Source organism: Lepisma saccharinum, chromosome 3 (genome assembly GCF_977018435.1).
Source record: "Lepisma saccharinum chromosome 3, izLepSacc3.1, whole genome shotgun sequence".
NCBI lineage: Eukaryota > Metazoa > Arthropoda > Insecta > Zygentoma > Lepismatidae > Lepisma > Lepisma saccharinum.
Window position 1 is genome coordinate 63,206,123 of NC_139231.1, and position 27,231 is coordinate 63,233,353.

Consider the following 27,231-nt stretch of genomic DNA (forward strand, 5'->3'; position numbering starts at 1 on the left):
AACTTGGCACCGCACATGCACAGTAGACATTGCTTACCATTTTCACAGACAAAACAATAATAGCTGCTTTTGTAAGAGGACAACTAATATATACTTTCGGTACCGCTTTCTTTCGCAGTTACTCTTTGCTTTTCTTATCCGTTTCTGCTTTGTACTGCATATGCAAATGGATTTAATGTGAATTTTCTCCATCCCAAGAAGACCAAACTGCCTCTAATAATGCAGCTTCCATTTTTCATACATTTTTTCGACCCCTTGAGCTTGCCACCTCGTGCAAATGCATGTGTTGCACGTACGGTAGAGCCGGCCCTGAGGAGATCACAGCCCAAACCATCACATACCCACCTCCATGTCTGAGGATAGGATGCAGGAAGTCTGTAAAGTACACCTCTTTAGCCATTCACCACAAATACACACACCTCATTGCCGGAAACAATGAGAAAGACAACTCTTCTGACCATATTACCTTTTCCCAGTCACCACAGGTCCATATTTATGAAGCTCTAGTCGGACTGTTTTTGTAAAAACAGGTTCTGCAAGATGTTCATTGAGTTCTGCTGTCACTTTTGCTGCTGTAGTTCTATGCTTCTTTCTGACAATCCTTTTTAATGCTCAGTGATTCCTGTCACCTAGGGTTGACTAGAAGCAACAAAACACCAAATCTCCTTTCTTGATATCTATTTTCTTAACCTTATTCTCATCCTTTGTCTTTCTTCTGTTTCTCTTTTTATACAGCTCTGATATTATTTTCTTCATTTTGCTCTTTCACTCCATCATATCTGGCCACTCCAATTCTTCAAACACATATGGTTCCTCCGTGTATCCCAGAAATAATTCAGCAGGGCTTTTTCCTGTTCCTTCTGACAACACATTATTTAATAACCTAGTTATTTTATTAACAACCGTTGACCATCGTGTATGGTTATCATGGCAGTATGTTCTTAACAATCTGACTATCTCTCCATTGTATCGTTCTATGGGATTCGAGCTGGGGTGATATTGCGTTACATTTATTACTTTCACTCCTTGGAATTGCATATAGTCTATGAAATACTCTGATACAAACTGTGTACCATTATATGTTAATATCTTTCTAGGATTCCATAGTGTTTAGTGAAATAGTCTTTGAAGCAATTAACTATCTCTTTTGCTGTTGCCTTTCTTATGTTGTAACACATTACAAATTTACTACTTATATCCACACATGTAAGGATGTATTGGAATCCTTTTGATCTCAGCAGTGGTCCAATTAAGTCTATAGATATTAAATCCAATGGCCTGTGAGCTATAACGTGTAGTTCTTCCTTTTTTAATTTCCATTTAGCTGGCTTAGTCTGCATGCACACCACACAGTTTCTAACATGGTCCACAACATCCTTTTTGAGAGTCTTCCAAAAATAGAAACGACGTGCCAGTCTCAAAGTTTTGTCTGTCCCAAAATGTCCGGATTCATGTACTGTTGTTAAAATCTTGTAGATCATTGTTTTGGGTACACATAGCCTTAGTTGGTGTATATTTTCAGCATTCACCTTAAAAATCATGCCTTCTATAATTCTGTAACTCCCTTTGATTCTAGCTGTTCTCATCTTCCTTTCTCCAACAACGGTTTCTCCTTTCAATATTTTGAACATAGTACTAAGTTCTTCATCCTCTTTCAACTCTTTTATCCACTCTTCTTTTACTATATTCTTAATTTCTTCTTCCACAATAACATTTATGGATAATTTGATTATCTCTTCTGGTTCTTGTTGGGGTCTTATTGGAGCTCTGCTTAATGCATCGGCAATTTGGTTATCTCTGCCCTTTATATCAATTACTTCAAAACTATATTCTTGTATTAACAAGGCCCATCTGGTAAGTCTAGGATTCCACTGCTTTGCCTAATTCAGCCAGATCAAGCTTTTGTGATCGCTGAATACCTTAAATCTCCTTCCTTTGAGGTATGGTGAGAACTTTTGTATTCTAAATAAGATGGCTAGGCATTCGAGTTCACTTATAGTATAGGATTTCTCAAAAGTCTTAAGAGAATGGCTGGCATACTGGATGACTTGGTCTTCTCCATTCCCATCCTTCTGGAATAGATACGCTCCTAGTCGTATATTAGATTATAACACCATTAAGCCTTGTTTCCATGATATGAAAAACTCAATATGCTGACCAAGGCAGAAATTTATTTTATTATAAAACACAAACTAAACGTAACGTTTCAACCTTCTATCAAGGTCTTCTTCAGACTCTGCACCAAGTACAAATGTAACAAGGTACAAAAACAGGACGATATATATACACAAAAATTACTCCCCTCCAGACTATTAGAAAGTTGTTCTGGAACATTCTAGCAATAGAAAAAGGAGGTGACAAAATGAATCTGTTTTGCAGATATGTGGATGATTGTTTTGGCGTATGGAAGGTAACGAAGAGGCAGCCCGAAATATTTGCCAAAGAAATACAAGATGAAGAAAGAGGGATATTATTGGAACTCAAAATAGAAGAAGAAGACAAGATAAGCTACCTAGATATATTGATGAAAAGGAAGAGAGAACAAGAAATTGAAACCACTTGGCATCAAAAGAAGTGTGCAGCAGTGGTATTCTGCCACAAAGGAAGTGATGTAAGTGAGGTGACAAAAATAAATTTTATAAAGAATATAGAGGACAGAATCAAGAAACTATGCACAAAAGAATGTGAAAAAGAAGGCAAAATAAATAGCCTATGGAAACAGCTGGAAAAGAATGGCTATGAGAAGGACGATAGACTGGACATAAACAGAAGAAGGAAGAAAAGTGGCAAGGGAGAATTTGAAGAGAAAGAAAAAGAGGAAGAGAAAGCAAAAGAGAGGTGGTTTGGAATAAGGAGTATGGGGAAGACCACAGAAAAGATATGCAAAGTGCGTAGGAAAGCGGGCATTACAACTTACAGGAAGGGAGGGAGAAGCATCTTAAGAATAGCGAAGAATGCAAACAAGAAAAAGAAAAACAGAAGAGGAAGAGGAAGATTATCTACGAACTGAAATGTAAAGAATGTCAGAGTGTGTACATAGGAGAAACGAAAAAGAGGCTGAAAGACAGGTTGAAACAACATAGGGATGATGTACGAATTAAGAGAGAGAGAAATGCAATATTTAAACACACGAGAGAAACAGGACATGACATAGAGTGGAATGAGGCTAAGCAGATAAGAAGGGAGAAGAGAATACTAGTGAGAAAATAGGAGGAGGCCAAGGAAATAGAGAAGAAAGGTGAAGAAGACATAATGAACTGGAATGGGGGACTGAAGATTAACAAAGAATGGAAGAAGGTGTTAGAAAGAGAGGAAAGGACAAGAGAGAAAGAGGAGAGAAGAAAGAAGAAGAATGAAGGAAAAAGAGTGTGAGATAAAAGAGTCCAACCACATTCCCGATGGAAGAAAATGTTTAGCCTTCCAGGTGAAAGTACAGTTGACAAGGGAAAGCCACCTGCTAGAATGTTCCAGAACAACTTTCTAATAGTCTGGAGGGGAGTAATTTTTGTGTATATATATCATCCTGTTTTTGTACCTTGTTACATTTGTACTTTGTGCAGAGTCTGAAGAAGACCTTGCTAGACGGTTGAAACGTTACGTTTAGTTTATGTTTTATAATAAAATAAATTTCTGCCTTGGTCAGCATATTGAGTCTTTCTATATTAGATGCATCGTTTCTCAAGCAAAATGTTTTCTCGAAATTCGGTTGGCTTATGGCAGGTGATGATATGAGATCGATCTTCAGTACACCGAAAGCTTTATCTTCTTCTTCTCACCAGTTCCACTTGTTATTTTTCTTTAATAGCTCATACAATGGTCTTGCCTTTTGTGCAAAATCCCTAATAAACTTGCTTCTCCAATTACACATTCCGAGAAATCTCTGTAATTGTCTCTTCGTAATTGGCTTAGGGAAAAGTCTTATCGCTTCTTCCTTGTCTGTACATACCTTAATTTCTCCACCAGAGATAACATGTCCTAAAAATTTAACTTTCTTTCTGACAAAAGAACATTTCTCTAGTTTTACTGTTAATCCTGCATTTCCTAATTTGCTCAATACCCAATCTATCCTTTTTATATGGGAATCCCAATTTTTACTGTGGATACACATATCATCTACATATATGGCTAACCAATCCTTTGTTTCTATCCCAAATATCTTGTTTAATGCAGTCATAAATGCCGAGACCGATGAATTTAAACCATATAGCAATCTTCTGAATTGAAACAGTCTTGAGCCGTATCTGAAAGTTGTATACTTTCTTGACTTCTTCTCGATCTCAACTTGAAAGTATCCCAGGGTCAAATCAAAAGAAGTAAAGTATCTGCTTCCTTCAAATGAGTGTAGCATCTCCTCTATTCTATCCACCTGGTTTCTTGGAAATAATACATGTTTGTTTAGTTCTCTCAAGTCTAAGACTGGTCTAACTCCTCCGTTGGGTTTGTCGACTACATGCATAGGGCTTACATGTATGCTATTTGAATCTTCTATAATTCCCCATCTTAACCATTTCTGAAGTTATCCTCTACGACTTTTATTTATTTATTTATTTACTCAGAGTTTCAGAATGTTACCTCTTTCCATAGAATCTTCCTTCCTTATTGTTCCAGGAATTCTGGGTTTTTCTTAGCACATCTTCGGTTCTTATATATTCAATCAAATCATCCACTGCTTTTATCTTAACCGCTGCTATAGCTCTCTGTATTCTTAAAGGCAATGTTTGGACTATTTGTTTAACTAGCTCCTCTTCGCTGCATCCTTCCTTCAGATTTTTGAAGCTTCTAAGGGTCTCTCACATATGTTCTTCGAGGCTATCTACTTTTGACCAATCGACATATCTCCTCTTTAGAGCTTCTAGTTGCCTTTCCTTTATGTCTTCACTGCAATAGTAATTCAGGAATTTTTGGCTGAACTCCTTAAAATTTCTGAATTTGTGCTGATTCAATTGATACCATCCTGCTGCCGACTGTTCAAAACATGTCTCTATGACGTTCAAAATCATTCCTTCGGGAATCCTCATAAGTCTGACATTTGTTGTTAGTTCCCTTAAACACTTTCTAGGACATTTATCAGATATATTTCCGTTGAATTTCGGAAGATGCTGAAATTCTTGTGACCTAGGGATCCTGGTGCTCCTGTAATTCTCGTCTCTTGAGAATTCGTTGTCCAATATATCTAATAGTCTTTCATTATTGCTTCCATCTTCGCTACTCTTCCATTTCCTTTTCCATCCTGTTTTTCTGTATCTCTTATACTTATTTTCTTCCTCCGTCGTCGATTCGTCACTCGAGCTATCTTCTTTAATTTCTTTCTAGACGTAAGTCTCTTCCGTATCACTTTCTTGAAGACTGGGTTTTATGTTCCTTTCTTTAACCGATAGCTTCCCTAGCTTTCTTTCTACTTCTTCCATCTTCTTCTCCGTCTTATCTATTCTAGACACTGGTATGTTCAACTTTCTATTGGTTTCCCTTTCTTTATATAAGATTTTCGCCTCTAATCGCTTATGTATTCCTTCGTGTTCTTTTGCATTTTGTTCCCTAATCTTTACAGCTTCGTTCTCGATCTTACTATTTATTTCCATGTTTCTTCATTTAACGCCATTGCCAATTCAACTTTACTTTCGATCTCGTCAATCCTAGAAAGTGCTGCATTCACACGATCCTCATTTTCCTTAATTTCTCTTTCCAAATATTCTGTCTTCTTATTTGTTGCTTCTAATTTTTCTTGAATCTCTCAGCAATGCTGTGAATTCTCCTGTCTGAGTTTCAACACTTCATTTTCAATCCTTCTATTCGTTTCCAAACTTCTCTCTTCCAATAATAACGTTGTATCTTCTATCTTCTTTTCAAGAAACTTCCTATTTTCTTCGCATGCCTCAGTTATTCTTTTGTACATCTCTTTACTTTCACTTCTTCCCTTTTCTATCATATCATTTAATTCGCTGTTATTTCCTCCACGTTCCTATTACTTTCCTCCAACTTTTCTTTTAATTCTCTGTTGTTCTTTTCCGACTTCCTGTTACTTTCTTCTAACTTTCTATTATACTCATCAAATTTCCCTTCGAATCTTCTGCTATTTTCTTCCATTCTCTGAGCGTTGGCTTCCATTTGCATTGACATTTTTTGAAACAATTCAATTACGTTTACTTCTTTCGTTTTCTTCTGCTATTCCTTTAGCTTCTCTTTCTTGCAATTCTTACATACATAGCCTTCTTCCCTTTTACTTATTGATATATTTATCCTTTCTTATTCCTTCGCACATCCAGTGTCTCATTTCCTTACATGTGGTACAAACAATAATTTCTTCTTTGTTTCCTTCCTCTCCACAACAGCTGAAATTTTCCCTTTTCTCTCTGTCTTCCTTCTACATTCTCATTTCCATCTTTATCCTTTCCTCCATTTTCAATTATTCTTTCTCTCTTTCTCTGTCTGGTTCCTAATTCTCTAGCCCCAAAAGTTGGTCACCATTTATTTATGCTACCTCCATTTGGTGCAAGGTACATACATCTTAATTTTAAACCTCAGCTAGAATATCTACAGGGTAGGGTTCTTCGTAGACAACGAAACCAGACAGGATGCCTTCCAATGGAGACATTTAAACGTATATATTATTTGAACACAGGATACATGGAATAAGATTATTTACATGATAAGCTACATTCTTCTGTAATTTTCATCTCAATATGTTTTTTATTATTTGTTTTCTTGATTTGAATTTTCTTCTATATGGACTTCCTTCTTAATGGACGATCTGGACCTGAACTTCCTTCTTAATGTAGTCTGGATCTGGACTTTCCTCTTAATGTAGAGTCTGGATCTGGACTTCCTTCTTAATGGACGATCTGGATCTGGACTTCCTTCTTAATGGACAATCTGGATCAGGACTTCCTTCTTCGTAGATGGTTTGGATATGAGCTTTCTTCTTAATTTCCTTCTATTTCCGCTTTTTCTACGATCTGGGGATTACTTTATCCTTCTTATAGCTTTTTTCCTTTAGGCTTCGGGAATTATAATAATTTCCTCCCCTGTGGCTGCGATTGTAACGTGCCAACACTAAATATTTCCAACCTAGGGTGTACTTGGTGCCAAAACAACTGACATGCACATCCAAGTAGGTGCCACCAAAAGTGCTGTGGGTCATCAACTGGAATGTGCCGCCACTGGGCTAAACAAAATTTCCACTATTGGAAAGGTAAATCAAATCAGACAGATTCGAGATCTGTTCAAAGACACAAATTTGTAGCAGTGCTTTGACTTTAGTTTTCTGATCAATTTACATATGATCACTAGTTTGATTTATCAAGTATATACATTAATTTATTTCTTTTATATTTATTTTTTGTCTTCTTATAATATATTCTATTGTTTTTAATCTTTCCAAATTGCTTTGTTCTTATTTATAAGATTATTCACATATATTATGCTAATACTTAATCTTGCATGCCTGGTGCTGCCATCTCTATTCCTCTTTAGGAAATAGCAAACTATTTACATTACTTGATCCTATTGGGTACGTAACAATTCATGGCTGCTTTGTAGGCCTTCAAGCATTTTCGTGCTGAGGTGTTGGTAGATTGGGTTAAAGGGTTTATGATCACTACCTTGAAGCAGTTGTTAAAAAGGAGTATTGTAACTGTTGGTATTGATGGCGACAACACCAAACCAACACCTTTTTCAAGTCTACCTTTTGAACCCAATCATTTTCGATTCTTAACAGCATCACTCATCTCATTGTTGTCATTGCACTTAACAAATAGTTTGTAATTAATTGTAGTTTGGAAATGACAAAATCACAGGCCAAAGGCAGCATGTAAGCAGTGCATGCAACAGAAATGCTACTAGCAAACCCAGGGCCTCTTGAATGCAAGGTGACAGCATAACCACCACACAATTGGGGGCAACCGGAGAGAGATGATTAGAGGCCTGCATAGTCTGCCTTTTACCTACCCACTGCCCGCTTGCCCGTTAGGACAGGCATACCTGCTCGCCTGCCCACGGCAACAAGTCGACTTGCGTCTTTACCCGGGTTCTTGGTCTTCAAGGTGCTCTGCACTTACAAGGTAACTGGGCATTCAACAAGACCCGGGCACCTGCAAAACCTGCTGGAAGGAAACAGCCCTCCGGCAGCGTGTCGCTCCAGGTGTTTCATCACCACGTGGACGGCTGCAGCCAGTGTTGCCTACTTACGTAGCTACTAAATCCTATGAAGTCCTAGGAGGAGCTCTCTCCTCCAAGGAGAATTTATATACTTAGCGATTTCAGTTCAGTGTAAGCAGTTTTTATCTTATTGCCAGGAAATGCACGCAATATTACAGCTTCATTTATCTAAATGAATGATCGAGCAAACAAAAATCTCCTCACTGAAAACTAATTGTTTTTCATTGCATGGTGCCTTAACCAGGCACGCAGTGGCGCAACCAGAGGGGGCAGGGCGCATTGCTCACAACCTTGGACGGAAATTAAGTCTAGCGGAGGTGTCAGGGTGGGGGTCAAAAATTCAAGTACAAGAAAAAACAGGCTAGCAGAATTTAAGAGTAGCAGGGCTAAAGGGTACTCAAAATGGAATTAATTTTCATATTTTTCTTGCATTTTCATTCCAGATGACCAAGGGCACCCCTTGATTTCAAATTTTATGAAAGTACAAATATATTATAAAATATTATACAGTCTCATCAAGTTCAATGCCGTAGCAAAGGGGTAGCGGGAGTCGGCCCTGAGTGCCGAACGATCTAAGTGAGAAAAGTTTTAAAACAGAGAATGCTATGGCGGCCCGTGATATTATTTGCTATTAATGTTGGTTTGTTACGAGTTGGATGAATTGATTATGTAATACGTCGCTCCATGTGAAAAGAAAATATTGTAGATGGAAATTTTACATGCCATATGTATGTACATTCGGAATGCATTTATCATGCACTTTCTTTCTTTCAAAAACAGTTTGTGTGCTTGTTTTTCATTATTAGCTAATGTGAAATTGACGTGTTGAAAAAAAATATTTATAATCCTCTGTTTCAACACAAATACGTGAGAACCGACTTCTACCCCCTTTTTGCGTGATTTATGAGGATAATAATGCCTTTCATGCTACTTTATTACTATTATTGTGATTGTTGTTGTTGGCACATTTATCCAAGTACTTGAACCCCCCCCCCAAACGAGGGTAACTGTAATGTTCCTGGCTGGCTACGGCCCTGGTGTTCGCAGTAGAACAGTGTGTTGTTCGACTCGCGACCTCAGCGTCGAATGTGACATGTTTCAGTCCTGCCCTATATCACTATATATACGTATATTGGTTGTTTACGACATATACTTATGGATCCTGTGCCACGGAAAACCTATTTCAATGTGTGTGTGTGTGGGGGGGGGGGGGGTAGCAACATTCATAAATCTCATTTCATTTGTGATGTGGCTTACGAAACTTTGAGTTCCCTTTTTTAAGTAGTGAAAATATATTGCAGTTGGCAACACTGCAGAACGGTGTGGGCCCGGTGCAGTTTCTACTCGAAGCAACTACGTCATGCAGAGGGATGGGTCTGCAGTTGATGGAAAGAACGAACTGAGACCTACTAGGTATCGTAAGACTGCGGGTACCCGGCGGGTCTACAATGCCTGCCAGGAACGATCTGGGCAGGTGGGCATACAAGCTGCTCAAGCGAGGGTGTTGCGCAGGTTGCATGGCATTTCAGGAGTGATGTCTCACGAACGGGTCTGCTCCAGGTCTTGTGCAGGCCTCTGGAGATGATTGAGTTGGAATGTATAACTGTACTAAAATGTTATTCTTAGAAATTTCATTTGGTGTTAATAATATTTCTCTTGCAGGCACCAGTGTAAGTAACTTACAGTATCGTAATGAACATCCTCTTCTAGTGTTGAAAAGATCGTCTCTAAGTTTCCAAACTGTGAATGAAGTTTGGTAGATTGTATCAACAAGATCAAGGTAAATGTATTACCATATATAGTTAGTTACAAAGATACGGTGCCATCATTCTTAGTATACTTATTTTAACAAATAGTTTTAACTTTTTATTAGCATTTACATATTTTGACATTTCATGTACATAACATTTTATTAAACTAAGAAAATGGACATTTTCAGCATTGTGTAAAACCAACATTGTTAAATATACAGGCACTCAAAGTATATAGTAGCTTAGAGCAAGAATAAAAGTTAGTATCACTGAATTGATCACGACATCATCAGCTGTTGGGTCACGTCACCTGTTAAGCAAGGTCACCATGCATATGCATGCATAAGTTCATGTCTTTAAAATGTAAAATGTTCTTCACAAAAGGCAAAATATTGAATGATCATGTAACACCAGTGCTCAAAGTGGAAATTGCTAGCTGGGGGGATGATCTGGGGTGAAAATCAAAGTATAGCCTGGTCCGAAATTTGCAAAAATTCCCTTTAGGTTTGTAAAGCAAGTCACCCCCACCCCCATTTAAATGCCAATGGACCTAAAAACACCCCACTCAAAGTTTGGTGCCCAAGTGATATTTTTTGACAGTGCCCCACACATTTTTATTTTTCCCATAAGTATAACATGCGTAGAACGTAGGCACACCCGCAAACGTGCTTTATAATCCTCAAAGGGTCTGATCACTTTAATTTATTTTTTTAGCCACAAAGACTAAATAACAAGTGAAAGAGGAAAGGTGAAACACTCACCAGACACAGGAAAACTTCAAATCTTCATGGCAGCATGCCACATCTTTATGAGTAGAAAAAAGGTGTGGGAACTATGTGGCAACAACGTAGCGATAGCATAGCCTTCAGTGTTGCTAGGTCCAGAAAGAAAGGTTTGATGGTGCCACAAAAGAAAAGTATTTAGTTCTTTTGCCAGGCTTGTCGAAAACTGAGTGGTGGAGGGTATGGGGGAAGGCAAAGGGTGTTGATGAAGGTGAAGGGTGAGGATGGGGATCATTAATTGGTGTCCTTGTTCAGACCAGGGGATGTGGTTCCACCACTCATGGTTGATATGTAGGTTCTCTCTCATCTTTTATGTACTGAGGTGTTGGTGGATTGGGGTAAGGGGTGGATGGTCAGTACCTGGAAGCAGCCATTGAATGGAATATTGTGTGTGGTGTGCACGCCAACTGCAAAGTCGAGGCTTTTGGGTGGATAAGTGGTGGTTGTTAATGCGGTGGTTGAGGGCTGTGGATGTTTCCCCCAGGTAGAAGTTACCACAGATGTTGCAGATGAGGATATAAATCAGGTTAGAGGTGTAGCAGGTACCTTGGGATAGAGGGTATATTTGCCAGTGGCAGTGTGGATCTGGAAGGTGCGGGAAGTGGTAAAAATGGAGCAGGTTTTGCACCTTGGGCAGTTGCATTTGTGGGTGGGGGGAGTTGATTGTGAGTTGGTGGGGTGTGGTGTACCAGGATGTTTTGGAGGTTGGGGGCATTTGAAAACAATTCTGGGCTTATCGACGAAGATGTTTTTGGTGTCAGGATCACTGTGCAGGATGGGAAGGAGAGAACGCAGAGTGGGTCTGATTTTGTTGAGGTGGGGGTGATATTGGGTGACAAGTACAGGGGGGTTGGTGGTAGTTTCTTGGTGGAGGTGTATGAAGCAGCTCGGGATATTTGTTTGGTGATCAGGGTGGAAGGATATCCACGGTTGACCAAGGCTTGGTGTAGGCGGAGGTTGAAGTTCTGTCAGGAGGTGGGTGAGGTGTTCAGGCATTGACCCCTGAGGGATAGGGAGATTGGGATTGCTTTCTTGGTTTGGAATGGATGGGAGCTGGAGAAGTGTAGGTATTGCATATGGTTGGTAGGTTTGATGTGAATTGAAGTTTCCAACTGACCTTCCTTCATGTGCACATCCACATCCAGGAAGGTGATTTGGTTGGTGGACTGGCTCCAGGTGAACTTGATGGAGCAGAAGTGGTTAAGTTGGTCTTGAAAGGTGTCTTTTTGCCTTCCCCCACACCAGTGGCATGGCGTGACTTTTTCAAAAGTGTTACCGGCCATCAGACGTTATCTCCTCCACCCTACCCTCCCCCCCAAAAAAAACAAAAAAAAAAATATGCCTTTGATCTCGATTTTTGTTCTCTCTCTCTCTTTTTTTTCTTTCTTCAATGCACTCAATGATATGTTTAGCCACAATCACTCCTAGAAAGAACTACCACTCATGAGAGAGTTACCGCGAAAATCCAGTGAAAGCAGTCGAGCCTTGTCAACTATCTCTGTTTCTTTGCAAAGAGGTGGAAAGGGGAAGAAGAACCACACATTCGGGTCAGTTGAGCAGACGACAGAATTCCCCTCCTCCAGTGGTGGGAGGAAGTCCAGATGTACGTACTACCGTTGCCAACTTAGTTTTTTGGAGCAAGGTTTGTCCAATTCATGAATCGCATCAAGTACTTATCTTTTCGTCTATTACTAAACGGTCTCAGTTGTAGTTAAATCCAGCTTTGGCTTTGCAGTCTAGCTCTTGTTGCTTCAGAGAAATAGTATCCCCATTTTAGGTGGGATTTAGCTCTTTTCTGGAAATCCAATGTGACAACACTTGCTGATTATGCCGCAGTGGCAACAGGGCACCTAATCCAGCATATGAATAACCCCCTAGCACACTTGCCTCCAAGTCTTTCCCCACTGTTCCCTTGCATTGGCGGGCACCCTTTCCTCTTGTTGCCTCTTGAGGGTAGCGGAACGGCCTGTCTCTGCTTTTGTCGGCTGCAGAAAAAAAAATGTCCTCTGCAATATACACTCAACTGCAACGCTGTCGGTTAACTTATTAACAATGTTGTTATTTTATTGAGAAAAAAACTTTTTAATTTCTTTACATTTTGCTGTTGCCTGCGATAACACCAGTTACATGCACGCCACGCCTCTGCCCCACACCCTCCACCACTCACAGTTTTCAACAAGCCTGGCGAAAGAACTATGTACATTTTATTTGTGGTACTGTCAACCCTTTTTTTTCTGGACCTGGCAACACTGAATGTCATGCTATACACTGGTAAAGTAAATGTCACTTCTGTCGCTGTCGCCATAGCAATGGAAGACCTGGCTTAATACAACATGCTCCTTGTACTTTCCCCATGCAGTTAGTATGGAAACGGATCGCGAGGGATATATTTTGTTGTAAGTGACAGCGTTTATCAAAGAAAATGGTACTATATATCTTACATCATTGTAAAGATTAGATTCAGAAGAATACGTAGATAAAATACAGGTTGCTTACAGGCGACAAGTTAAAGAAAAAATGGAGAAACAAAAGCTGGCATTTTCCAAGAAAGTGACTGACAAACAATTTAACAGAACTTATGATTTCTTTGGTTTAGGTACCATAGGCTTGCTGGCGAATAAGGGAACGTGAAGTCACATGTTTTTTTGTCTACGGTCAGATATGTATTATTGCTTCGCGTATGATTGCAAACCTTAGGCATATTTCCTGCCTTTGCACTACTGGGCATTAAAATAAATTACAATGCATTTTCTCGCTCAGAAGAATGTATGTGTAGGGATATATTAGTCCATAGTCAATGGATGTCCCCAGAAATTTTTGTAGGGTTGGTCAGGCCATTGACAAATTTGAATAGTAGTAGTAGTAGTAGTAGTAATATTAGTAGTATTAGCAATGCTTAAAGTGGTTTCATTCAACAACCGGAACGTGAACCACAATGAATAGACATGACTACTGCCACTACTAATAATAATAACAATAATAATAAATGCATATTGAGGTAACAACAGTATTATTATTAGCATTGGTACTCCATTCAAAGTGAATATACGTATATACACAAAAGCTCGGTCACATCTGCCATTTCAGGAAAATAGGTTCCCATTTAGATCTTAAAGGAATAGCACTTACTAATATATTATATTTTTCTAAATTTCCGGAAATACTGAATAATTGTAACTCGTAAATAAGCGAATACTAACCGGAAATATTTACTTCTATTTATAGATTATCAAGGATTGACATAAAAAAAAGTGATTTTATTTATCAATGTACACAACTGACAATGGTAAACTGACAGGAATAGGAAATAATTGTCCTCTAGAAGCTTATCTTGTCGTTTCTGTTAAATTCACCCCTCTTCCAAGGTATGCATATTGCTTTGGGCATTTGAGGACTATCCAATGAAAGATTAAACATGTGATAAACCTGTCGTCCTGGAATGCTGGCACCTGGAACCTACTGACTGCTCACCGACAGGAGACAAATTTAGTACATGAACTGTTTCTGTTCCTCTTCATCTATTGTTTACAATATGAATTCACGTCATAAAGGATTGACTTTTGTACAGTTATTAAATAAATAAAATTGGTGTCCAATGCCGCAGCATTAGTGACATAGGCCTACGCGTATATGGTAAAATCGATTTTTCGGTTTGGGGGAGACCTTTTTCTAAAACTAAATTAAATTATTTCCCTTTTCATTACCTTTGAACAAAAGTTCATTGATTTATGACACAGGAACATGGGGTTACAAAAAGTCATAACCCTAATGGGCACATGAATTCAATCAAGGAACTGCACTGAAAGGAGCACACACGCTGAGGTCAGTCTCCAGCAAGTTATGAATTATGTGCACTCAATTCATGCAGCGTGCTTCAAAATGATTTGAACGATAAGAAACCGTTCCAGGAGCGATAAAACTTTATCAACAATTAAAGTTTTATGTAAATACTTTCAACCATATCCTCGAGTTTTGTTTGCAATGGTCGTAGTAGTTCCAAATTTCTCCACTAGGTGGCAGGGTGATAAGTTCCAAGATGGCTGCCTGTGGTGCAGAGAAAGCTTTATGCATCCTACAATTTCACGTTTATCAGTCTGTTGTTAGTGTTCAGCGTGAGTTTTGTACGAAATTTCGTAAAGAACCACCATTCAAGAACTCCATACGTAAGTGGTATGATAAATTCAAGACAACAGGATGCATTTGCAAAGGAAAATCGTCCGGTAGACCGTCCACGTCTGAGGCAGATATCGAAAGAGTTCGAGCTAGTTTTCAACGCGGCCCCAAAAGTCTACAAGGAAAGTGGGTCAAGAGCTAACAATGCCTAGAGCAATTGTTTGGTGCGTGGTGCGTAGGCATTTAAAGATGTATCCCTATCGAGTGCAGTTTTCACAACATTTAACACCTAATGATCACACGTCCCACAAATTTTTTTATGAGCCACTTCTAGAGTTATGCAGTGGTGGTGGTGATTTTATTGACAAACTTTGTTTCAGTGATGAGGCTACGTTCCATGTGGCAGGAAGAGTGAACAAGCAAAATGTTCGCATCTGGGGGAATGAGAATCCTCGTCAAATCATTGAAGTTGTGTGTGATTCACCGAAGACTAATGTGTTTTGCGCCATTTCATCTACCGAAGTGTACAGTCCATACTTCTTTCACGAAGAAACTGTGACTGGACAAACATTCCTACACATGCTTACTACAAATTACCTTAATAACAGACTGCCAGACTGCTGGATTGGGCGATCTACTCAAAATGATCAACAGTTACTACGTTGGCCACCAAGATCCACGAATTTAACCCCCTGTGATTTTTTTCTGTGGGAACATCTAAAAGACATCGTGTACAAACCTCCTCTACCCGCAGATGTCAATGAACTCAAAGAGTGCATTACTGCTGCAGTGCAAATTGTTGATGCAGACATGTTGAAACGGGTCTGGACAGAATTGGATTACCGAATGAATATATGCAGAGTAACAAAGGGGGCTCACATAAAACATTTGTGAGATACTGTGTTCAAAATTTTATCAAAGAAACTTGGACAGTTTTAGGAATTACATGTAAAATTTAAAGCAATTTGGACGAAAAATAAAAATAATATAAGGAGTTGAAATCGTTCACATCATTTTGAAGTAGCCTGTATAATTCATGTGCACAAGAATTATACTGGCCATAAGGCCAGACGGCAGAGCCTCGTTAGGCTGCAAAATGCAGTCCAAGGTGTACTATGTGGAAGTGAGGTTGATGATTGGGTGTACACCCCTTTTGTTCATTTTAATGCTAATCTTTATTTTGATGCAAAATCGTCCTTGACAATCGAATGTTATGTTTCTGCAATGGATATGCATTTGGTAACTCTTTCATGACCTTCTGGATACCTTTGAGTGTAATTTATTTTTTAATTGAAGTGATCAGATCCCTTGAGAGTCATAAAGCACATTCAGTGGGGATGCCTACATTCTAAGCATGTTACCCTTATAGTAGGTAAAATAAAAAAGCATCCAAAAAATATTGCTTGGCTACCAAACTTTGTGTGTGGTGTTTCTAGGGCCATTGGCACCCATCTGGGGATGACTTGCTAAATTCTCACATTTTTGGAATTTTGGATCATGCTAGTGGGATGCTTTGCTCAAATTTGTGTCAAGCACTTTGGTAAATGGGTAGGGTATGACCTGTATTTCAAGTGTAATAGTCATATACTTTACAATATTTTCATGTATCTGATCCTGCCCCTTCACACAGACACCATTGCTTGTCTTGCCCACACGTGAGTGATGGGGAAGAAATAGCCAGCAACATTTTAACAAATGTTGCTGTAATTTTAATTAATCAGTTGGATATTAATTGGAAAAAATAGAACTTTCCACAACTCAAAAATCTGCTGGCACAACATCGCTGTCCATTATGAAATAGTAATGAATGAGGAAATTCATGAAAGAATGTGCAGAAAATAATAAGAAGCTAAGCTCATGCACATTGGAATTACAAAGTGAATAATGTAATTGGATCGCTGAACACAAAATTATTTCTAGAATGTACTAATGAATGTTTAAGTTTTTCAAATGCAGTAAATGCCTTTTTAAAAATAAAGTTATTAACACAATCACATCTACCTCTAGATGAAGATTTTACTGTGAAAGACTTAAATACTATATTCACATGTGTATGAGACTGAAAATCTAATTGACACTGCACAATAAATGCATCAATTAAAATTTACTTTTTAACCACCTAAACACAGAAAGTAAATATTTCTGAAATGAACGTCTCAGAAACAACAGAAGGTTTGTTAAAAAAAGGTATTTTACAAAAATATTTTTAAAAACTAGTTCAGTAGAGCTGTTTTTCAAGAAAATATTTAGCATTCATTTTCATATAATATTTGCAATTCCCCCAATATGGTAAAACCTGAAGTGTTACACAATATTTCTCCATGAAGTGATTATTTTTGTATTTCTGGAATGAAAACTGATATTTGAAAGAAATTTTCCATTCATATAGGGCAGAAAATTTAGAATTTAATCACCTCTAATTCACAATCATTAGGAATTGTAGATTGTATCGACTTTCTGTATCACATATTTAATTGCAACATTGATAGGACTATGAAGATTTTTCAGAAGCTGATGAGGTATTGGCCTAAGTGTACACCTGATGTAATTTTCTGTATTAAACATTCTTCATTCTCGAAGTTTTCTGCCCTGTAGAAGTTTGGATTTTCTTGGAAAGGGCAGTTTTTCTTATCTCCAGAAGTGCGTAAAGTCACTTCAAAGAGAAAAATGTGCAGAATTCGTGCCACAAAATCCTGAGTATTTCTCATCCCGAAAATATCCTTACTTTGTCAGGAAATGGTTAACATTTCACATCCCGAATGCCGAGATGTCCTCTTCTTTACTTCCCCATTGAAATATTACCTTCCAGCACACCCCTATTGCTGATTCCTGCCACAGTTTGGTTGTTGTGGGTGCTAATGTTACGAGAGATGGATCTATTGATGGAATGTTCATCAACACCTCTATGATATTAATTCTAATTTGTTGCAAGAAAAGAAGCACACAGTTCTACACTCAGTTGTACCCAGTGATACCAGATTCTACATTGGTTGAACATTCTCTGATACTCAGAAATTTACTACGAGCTGTTTGCAAGAGAGAAATGCAACTTCAAAAATTTATTTGAAGAATGTTATATGTAAATTACCTCCCACATCCCCCCGAATCCAAAACATCCCTTGATGCAATTGAAAGTGAATTAGCTGGGGGATGCCATCTTTTGATAATTTTTTTTACAAATTCCATGACTTTTCCACATTTTCCAGGCAATTTGAAACTAAATTTCCAGATTATTGTGAGGTGATTTAACATGCTGGTAACCAAAGTTTGTGTGTTGCTGACCTCTGTAGCAGAGTGGTATAAACATGGTTCTTTGTAATTTCAGTGGATGGTACCATCAAGTGACTAGTGACCCAGACAAGTAGTTGCCTGGTCCTTGTGCTGCACCTGACTAAGTGCCCATCTGAATTAAGTTTTTATGGCTGTGATTATATGGTCTTATGTGAAGAATACATAGATGCCTTCTTCTTTGATCAAGCTTGTGCAAGATCTAGTTCAACTGTGATCCCATGCTACACTCAGCAGTATTCCTGTTCTTTATGTCCAAGTGCAAGTGTGTGTAAAGAAATCTATTGAACACTGAAATTTGCATTTTGCCAAATAGTGTGTTTCTTTAATAGTCAAAGTAAAATTGTAATGATTTATAATCTGTTATTTTTTGTGTTTTGTTCATGCTAGAACAGCACTTCACTTGATTTTATAAATTTTAATTTTTGATGTAAATACATGTGCACAAATATATATTTAGATATATTATTACATTATATATATTATTACACATATGTGTTAAATAAAAATAAGACTGAAAATGGCTTTTGATTTTACATGTTACCATGTTTTAATGAAGTGAAATTTATCTTAAGTTTTCCTGATGACAAATGAGCAACGAATCAGAAATTTAACACCTTTATCTCTGTCCACAGCACTTGCTTCAGTCCTCCAAGGTGAGTGTGATGCAATGCAGGTGACCTCCCCCTCCCTCCAGGCTGCTCTCCCAACAAAGAAGATAGCCCAGATGTTCAGTTTTTTAAATTGTGTTTTGGGTTATATTCAGTATGATGGCCTTCACTCTTATTTTTACTGAACAACTGCTCCAGAATGCACATACTAATAAGAATAAGAACCTTTTCATCAAGGTTGCTTCTGGGAGGAAAAAAGAACAAATAAACAACTAAATTGGCTCATTAGTCCTGGGTTCCCTTCCCACCCCTCACCACAGCACTCGGAGCTAAAGAATCAATTTGACATGCAAGAACATGCTCAGTCGGTAACGCGTCTGACTACCATGCTAAAGGTCCCGGGTTCGATCCCCGGCCGGTTCAAATCCGGGAACTTTTCTAACGATGGAAGCGGCCCCGGCGCCCACCCAGCGTCGAATAACTTGGGTACCTGGGGGAAACCCTGGGGGGTAAAGGCGGTCAGGGGCATGATGCTGATCACATCACCCCAACTCACGACCGGATCAAGAAAGTGTGGGGCGTTACCCCCACACCCCCTATACGCCTTCATGGCGTGGTTCTATGCACAGGGGAGCACTTTACCTTTTTTTTTTTTTTTAGAACTTACTTCATTTACTTTGCAGGGTAATTGCTGAAAGTCGCAGTAATGGGCTTTATACTTTTATTTACAAAACAAGCAAGGCTCAGATTCTTCCATTAAGTTCCTTAATTTACATTATGTACATAGTTTCTCTAATGTGAGCTACCATCGATGGAACCACCATGAGGATGCTTTGTAACTTACGGGAGGCCGCTGAAGTCCGTAAGATCACTCTCCCTCTGACTATCAGTTTCTCACGCACCCTCTCTCTATGTTTCACTCTTCTACTTGAATGACGGTGGAGTACAGATTGTTACTAGTTTTTGTTTCTTTCTTCCCAATTGTGTCAAAAGGAATAATATTGTCCCTTTCATTCAGAAAAGCCCAACCGTTCAACGTGGGTGCAATTAAAATCTTTGCCCTGGCCATAAAACTTCTGCCTGCTATCAGCTTATGCTGTGGATTGTCCAAAACAAAGAATTTCTCTCATACCATAGAAAGTTAAATTGAAAAAGACGTGTCCCACAGTGGTTGTTTTTCCCTCAGCTAACTGTACATTCAGTTGACTATGACGTAATTTTGCCCCCATTTCTTCCAAATTCCAAAATAAAGACAAACTCATGCATGAAATTGAAGCTGCGGTATCGATGAATATTGGGGTCTTGTCCTTTGATTTTTGTGTGGAAGGACACAGGCAAAGAAGGGAAAGTGAATAACGGTTGCTGAAAAGGGGTCAAAATGCTCACAAGGGCTCAATCTGCATTTTCGTCTGCTATTTGGTAAATGAGTTCGATGCCAACAATGGGTTCAAAAAACAATGCAAGAGTAACAAACAGGCCGACGATTCGTCCAGAAGATCTTAAGAGGTACAGTTACCAACTTTTAATCGGGGAAACAAAAGGGATGGAAGTTTATTGCTTTATCACCTTCTGATAGCTTTGAAAGGAGAGGTGAAGGAATTCTTTCATTTTGAAGTTTATGGGCAATTCAGGGATTTGTTGCTCGAAGAATTTTCATGGGTTGGATCACGAACGAGAATTAGAGTGATTCTTGGACTCTCGTTTTCAGCTAAGAATGAGTCATTTGCCATTTATATTCACAAGATAAGACAGATGGTTCGAGAGGACAAAACCCACTGCTGCAGTGGAGGAGAAGGTTAATTTTACTAGGCGTAAATGTAACCCTGTATATCGTGAGAGATTAAGATGTCAGAATTTCAACAGCATGAGGGATCTTCACAAGTTTGAATTTACAGTCAAGAGATGCTAGAATATGGTTTGTTTCGTCAGTATGAGACAGAACAGAAAATCATTAACTTTGCTTTCAGAGGCGACACACCCTGTCAGTCCAAGGGACTGATGGCTGTTACGGGAAAGTAAAACAGAAATGCAAATGTTATGTTTGTGCCTCAACGTCTCAACTGGCAAGTTTCCACAGAGCTGCAAAGAAAAATAATGTTTTGAAGTAAAAAAAAGTCACGGCCAGGGCACGCCAGTAAGATGCACCTGTAATTCGACAAATTGCAAGATTAAAATAGTAAAATTCAGGAACCTTTCATTATTGGAAAAATAAGTGGCATTCAGATCCCAATGTTCATGGATACCGGAGCTTCAATTTCACGCATGAGTTTGTCTTAACAAGACTGCTTCAGAATGCTCATAATAATGAGAATGAGAACCTATTCATCAAGGTGGAGTTTCTGGTGCATAGATATTATTGAGTTTCTATTTAAGTTATTTTTTAATACATAGGAAACTGCTCACTATATATTATGCAAACTTCACCCTTTTGACGACCGGGTTTCCTCCCTGTGTGCGTGCAGTAAGGTCAAGGGAGCTGAAGAAAAATGGGTGAGTGGCTATATAAAAACACAAGGACTTCAAAGCTATAGCTCGACCACAAGGAAAAAAACCTTCCGTCAAAAGCGTTCGCGCATCTTCCCTGCCGGTATCGGTGCTCGGGGCAGTGTTGCCAGGTCAGACGAAAAAATTGGGAGATTGTTTCTTGGGAAACCCGAAGATCTGTTACAAAATCCGATGATCTAATAGTAGCGGATGAACAACGTTCTCGAAGGGGAGGGGGGGGGCATAGGCGTGCACACTGGGGGCAAGGGGATGTCCACAGATTTTTTCCCAGCGAGGGGAAACTATGTATTTTTATCAGGCGGGTAAACGAAGCATATTACCCCGTAATAATGTTGCCCTCTCAGAAAACTCCACTTGAGTTTGAAATTATCACGTTCCGACATCCCTATGATAATAATTGATGTAAATTACTGTGACTGAAATCAACTCGTACATCTGAAATAATAGGTACTTTTATGTCAACATTCATTTTCCAGAAAGGGGGGGGGGGGGGTGGCGACCATCCTTGCACTTCCTTCTGGAAGGCCATGCTGCTATATAATTTTGTAGAAAATTAAGTATTTAAGAATAATATATTAAGTATTTTCAAGTCGATGAAAGTTTCTCTAGCAAATTTCTTGTTATTAACACTCACATACTTTATTTGTCAGATATGCTGCCTCTATGTTGCTGCATTTAATATATGTTTCTACCTAAGGCAACGACATTTCACTGTTTTCGTGTCACTTCATCCATTTCATCAGTTTTTCATTCATCCATATTGTCGTACTTACCTTTAGACACACAAAAGCGACGTAAAATAACTAAAATAGAAATAGATTTTCTAAAAAATAGTAATGTAGTAATAGTAATAAAATAATAATAATAATAATAATATCGTAGCACAATTAAGTATCGTTTGGCATAATTCGTGAGTTCCACTCGGGAACTCCACTCGGGCCGTTGGAGGTGCCATAGCAATAGTTTATTATGGAATTCTCCCGATAAATCAATAGGTCTGGCAACACTGACGTTGGCCGTGTTCAAGGCTCCTTCTCCCTATCCTTACCCCCACCCGCCAGCGCGATGAGGTTCTGCGCAGGTTTCTTTCCTTGTGGTTCCACTATAGAAACAGCATTCACAGGAAAAGAAACTGCTTGCACAGATCATATGTCCCTGTAGGGGCATATGCTGGTTTATTTAATAAATAGATTCTACTTACGAGGGTCACTATTTATATTTTGAGCCTTGGCAACACTGATTGAAGTTAGGAGCGATTTGACGTTTGCACGGAATCGTCTGGCATTATTGACCATAACATACTTCAAATGTTTTGTCAATAGCTTCAGTTGTGTTGTTTATGTTGCCTTGGAGATTGCGCGACAACAATAAAATGGAATTAACTCGTGAACATTTTCGTGCGATGATTTTTTACGATTTTCGACGTGGATTATCAAGACAAGAGTGCATCGATCAACTTACTTCCACATTTGGGGATGAAGCCCCATCCTTTGCCACTGTGAAACGCTGGTATAACGAATTTAATCGTGGCCGCCATTCGCTCACCGACGAGATTCGCGAAGGTCGTCCAAAATCAGTTGTTGTTCAAGAAAACATTGATGCTGTGCAAAACCTAATACTGCAAGATCGTCATGTGACATACTGTGAGATTGAGGCAACCATAGGCATTAGTTCCACCAGCATATATAAAATATTACATGATCATTTAGCTGTGAGAAAGGTATGTTCTCGTTGGATCCCACACAATTTGACAAAAACTCAAAAAGATGCTCGCGTCAATTGGTGCAAACAAATGCTCAATAAATACAATTGTGGTGCTTCAAAAGACGTATATAAGATTGTAACAGGTGACGAATCATGGATATATGCATATGAGCCGGAACGTAAACAGCAGTCGACTGTATGGGTGTTTCAAGATGAACCCAATCCAACAAAAGTTGTTCGTGCTCGAAGCACATCGAAACAAATGGTCGCGTGTTTTTTCTGGAAAACTGGTCATGTGGCAACTGTGCCTTTAGAGGAACGTAGAACAGTCAACTCTGAATGGTACACAACAATTTGTTTGCCAGAGGTCTTCGGTCAAAAACGGAAAACAAGCAAACGCCGTCTGATCATTCTTCATCAAGACAATGCCAGCTGTCACACATCTCGTCTAAAAACCGACTTTATGAACAGTCAAAAAATCGAATTGATGGGTCATCCGCCGTACAGTCCTGATTTGACACCCAATGACTTCTTGAATAAGCTGTGTTTAAAAAATAACATATCCCTGGCAACGGTGAGATAGAATTCTTATGAAATGTTTTTGTTTGAGTAATCATCAGTCTTGACTTCTTCTAATGATATTTTATTATTATTATTATTATTTATTATTATTATTATTTATTATCTCCATAGGGTTACAATTAAGCCATACAACATTTCATTTTGAACAAAATTAATGCAAATAATGACTTGATGCCCTATCAACATATTTCCAAGCAAATTGCTCCAACTTATGAGTAATTGAATTCCAGAAGGTTTGATTAACCAAGGTAAGTGGTCATTTCCCTAAAAATGAATTAATTAAGGCTCATTATTCCTTTCTTTCTTTTCTGAATACAAAGGATGTTTTTATCTTCACTGTTGTCCATTTTCTTTTTGATGTTAACTGTTTGGACGTTTTGCAGTTCAGGGTTTGTAATATGAAATACCAGTGAATCTGCAATAGGGAATGATACAAACTAGAGATGGCATAGGAAAACACTGGAACTGATGTCCCATTATGCATCTCTATTCACTCTGGAAAGTGGCCGCGGTGGCTGAGTCGGTAACGCATCTGACTACCATGCTAAAGGTCCCGGGTTCGATCCCCAGCCAGTTCAAATCCGGGAACTTTTCTAACCTTGGGAGCGGCCCCGGCACCCACCCAGAGTCGAATAACATGGGTACCTGGGGGAAGGGTAAAGGCGGTCAGGGGTGTGATGCTGATCACATCACCCCCACTCACGACCGGATCAAGAAAGTGTGGGGCGTTACACCCACACCCCCTATACGCCTTCATGGCATGGTGCTATGCACAGGGAAGCACTTTACCTTTTTTATTATTATTATTATTATTATTCACTCACTCTGGAATGAAATGTGTTGAAAGTTGCATGCTATGAATTGATTTGTGGATTTTTGGACTTGCCTATTGACGGTCAGTCATTTAGAGGCCATTGCCATATTGAACACTTAATTTCTAAGATAATGAGAATGAAGTTTGCAGGAAGCTGAAGGTTGAAAGCTATAACCTAATAAGATTTTAAAGCTTATGAGATGTTAAGATTGGCCATAATGGTTATGCATATTCTACATGCAATATGGAATACCATGAGTTTTCATGTATAGAATAAGTATTTTAATGTACTATTTAAATATGGAAAAGTAGGCTATGATAACAGTGTATATATACAGGGGGCCAAAAAGCACTTCGTAACTGTATTAAAATTTATTCGGAAACATGACAGAACTGGTGGTTGTGTCATTTTGTAAGGAAATACATGAAGTTTGACTATCGTTGTAGAATAGTACTAACTAAATTCCACCACTCCAAGCACCAGCAACAGTTTCATTGAAAATGGGATTGCGCACCACCTCACTATCTCACCGAAGTCCAGGATATTCTCAATAACCGATTTCCAGGTCAATGAATGAAATCCTCAGAGTAAAAATTGACGGGTTTCAGATCAGGTGAACAAAGTGGCCATGCAATTTACCCACCTCGACCTATCCATCGACCTGGAATTCAGTTATTGAGGAAATCCCAGACTTTTGTGAGATAGTGAGGTGGTGCGCCATCTTGTTGGAAGTGGATGTGGCCAAAACACACAGCTAGGTCGTTCTTGACCTGTGAAAGCAGCCATTTTAAATGGAACTGCCGCCGGCACGTGGTCTATTTATGTTTTATAATTTTACCAGTACATTTTCATTTATTTCTACCTTTTGATGAATTTCGTGGTTTTTTGTTGTTTAAGTTTTTCCTTGTTTCTAGTATTCCATATTGCAAGCCCTTATTTTGAGGTATTTTATACTTTTTCCACTTTTTATGTTTATTTCTTCTGCACCTTTATTATTTTTTTTATTGAGAACCAATAATCTTTGTGGATACTCTTTGAAAGGTATGTACTCTTCATAACTAACAACCCGGGCGGTCATCCATAATTGTAACATATTTTTATGGTATTCCACATTTGCATACTTTCCTCTACATATCTACACTCAGGAGCTTGAAATAAGGCAGTTGGCAGAAATTGCTGTTGACAGATCACTTTCACAACTCAACATGCTTGAGTAATACATGTCCGACCCGTAGGAATTTTTCCAGCTTTGTTACTTAGTGCCCTAAAATTTGGTATTTTTATTAGTATGTGAGTAATAATCAATGTCAAGGTTCAGTTGCTCCTGACACAGAAATATTCCAGTGTATTAGATAATTGAGGGGTTCAGAGCACAATTCGCATAACTCCAGACAGTTTTGAGAAAAAGGCACGTTTAAATAACTTAGTACTATCAGTGTCACTATATTTAGCTCTTGGAGCACAAACATAGTGGTGCCTCTATAATTAAGAATGAAACTTAGGAGATACTTACTTCTAGCACTGAAATGTGGATACTTTACAGTTCTAAGTTATACATGTAACTTAATTTCCATGAAAAGTGGCGTTATGCCACTTGTGCTCTGAACCCCTTAATTATTGTTATTGTTTCTCGAAAAATATGAACGAACTCCCTGCCGTCTTATTGTGTGTGTTGGAGCGATCAGAATAAAGAAGACATATTGTAAATATTGTCCTCATGATCGCTGCCAACATCCAGAGTGTGAAACTCAACATTCACAAGGCAACAAAAACATCTACGGAAGGTACTGGTGCTTCACGGTCAACAATTCGGCAAACCCTGTCAAAATGCTGAGTAAAGACAAGAAGGGCTCGCACCAATTTTGTTACACATATTAATATGAAACGGATATCAGAAGGAAATACATTAAAAAAAAAAAAACATGGAAATCTTAGAGAAAAAAAATATGACCCTTGTCTAGTGTTCATATTACGGTACATGCTACAAAATAAAAATATTTATTTCGTTTCAATCCCGGTTATAGGGATTCTTCCATTTCTTTGATGTAATTTATAGTTATATAAAACTTATTCTAATATACGACAGATGCATGTACAATCATCTAAGTGAGGGAAACGGTAACGCATCTGACTACCATGCTAAAGGTCCCGGGTTCGATCCCCGGCCGGTTCAAATCCGGGAACTTTTCTAACGTTGGAAGCGGCCCCTGCGCCCACCCAGTGTCGAATAACATGGGCACCTGGGGGAAACCCTGGGGGTAAAGGCGGTCAGGGGCGTGATGCTGATCACATCACCCCTACTCACGACCGGATCAAGAAAGTGTGGGGCGTTACCCCTACACCCCCTATACGCCTTTATGGCGTAGTGCTAAGCACAGGGGAGCACTTTACCTTTTTTTTCTTCTTTTCTTTTTCCTAACTTGAAATGAACGATGTCAACTTCTAGGGGCTGGTCAACGGACGGGTTCGAATTCCCGCCCTTCCCGACGCTCATTTGCATTACATACATTTATTTTCAGCTACGCAAGAAAAAAGAAAAAATGCTGGTTTATACCGTCGTGCAAAAAGACACTGACATTTTTCTCCAGGTAAACTTATTGCACTGCAGTAATACCAGCACTGCTAATAATGACTGAAAATTAGGAATGATTGCTACTGAGAAAAAAATATTTCAACAGAATAATATTAAATGATCTTGAATAAGCTGTCGATGAAAGTAAACACCATGTAAAATTTCCCTTGCAAAACTTAACTCGCTGCTTTCGCTCCTCTTATCTCTGCTCCATCCAATATCAGTTGTGCAAAATATGAAGCTACCGTGAATGCATCTGCACATGTTAGTTTGCCGGAAATGGCTTTCGCACATCTCTCGCATGTCATAATCGAAACTTTAATTTTGAAAATCACAGAGAATCCTCTTCAATAT

The 27,231-nt window shown here is 38.8% G+C and overlaps 1 protein-coding gene across 5 annotated transcripts in view; it reads left to right on the top strand.

The window, feature by feature from the left end:
- LOC145985091 (putative RNA-binding protein EEED8.10) overlaps positions 1-18,592 on the top strand; it is an 83,584-nt gene extending 64,992 nt beyond the window's left edge. For all 5 annotated transcript variants that reach the window (XM_083118683.1, XM_083118681.1, XM_083118686.1 and 2 more), the window contains 2 exons: positions 9,817-9,934; positions 18,126-18,592. In XM_083118683.1, coding sequence (XP_082974809.1) covers positions 9,817-9,914 — 98 coding nt within the window. In that variant the 3' untranslated portion in view covers positions 9,915-9,934; positions 18,126-18,592. The remainder of the gene's footprint in view (positions 1-9,816; positions 9,935-18,125) is intronic.
- Positions 18,593-27,231: the final 8,639 nt, after the last annotated feature.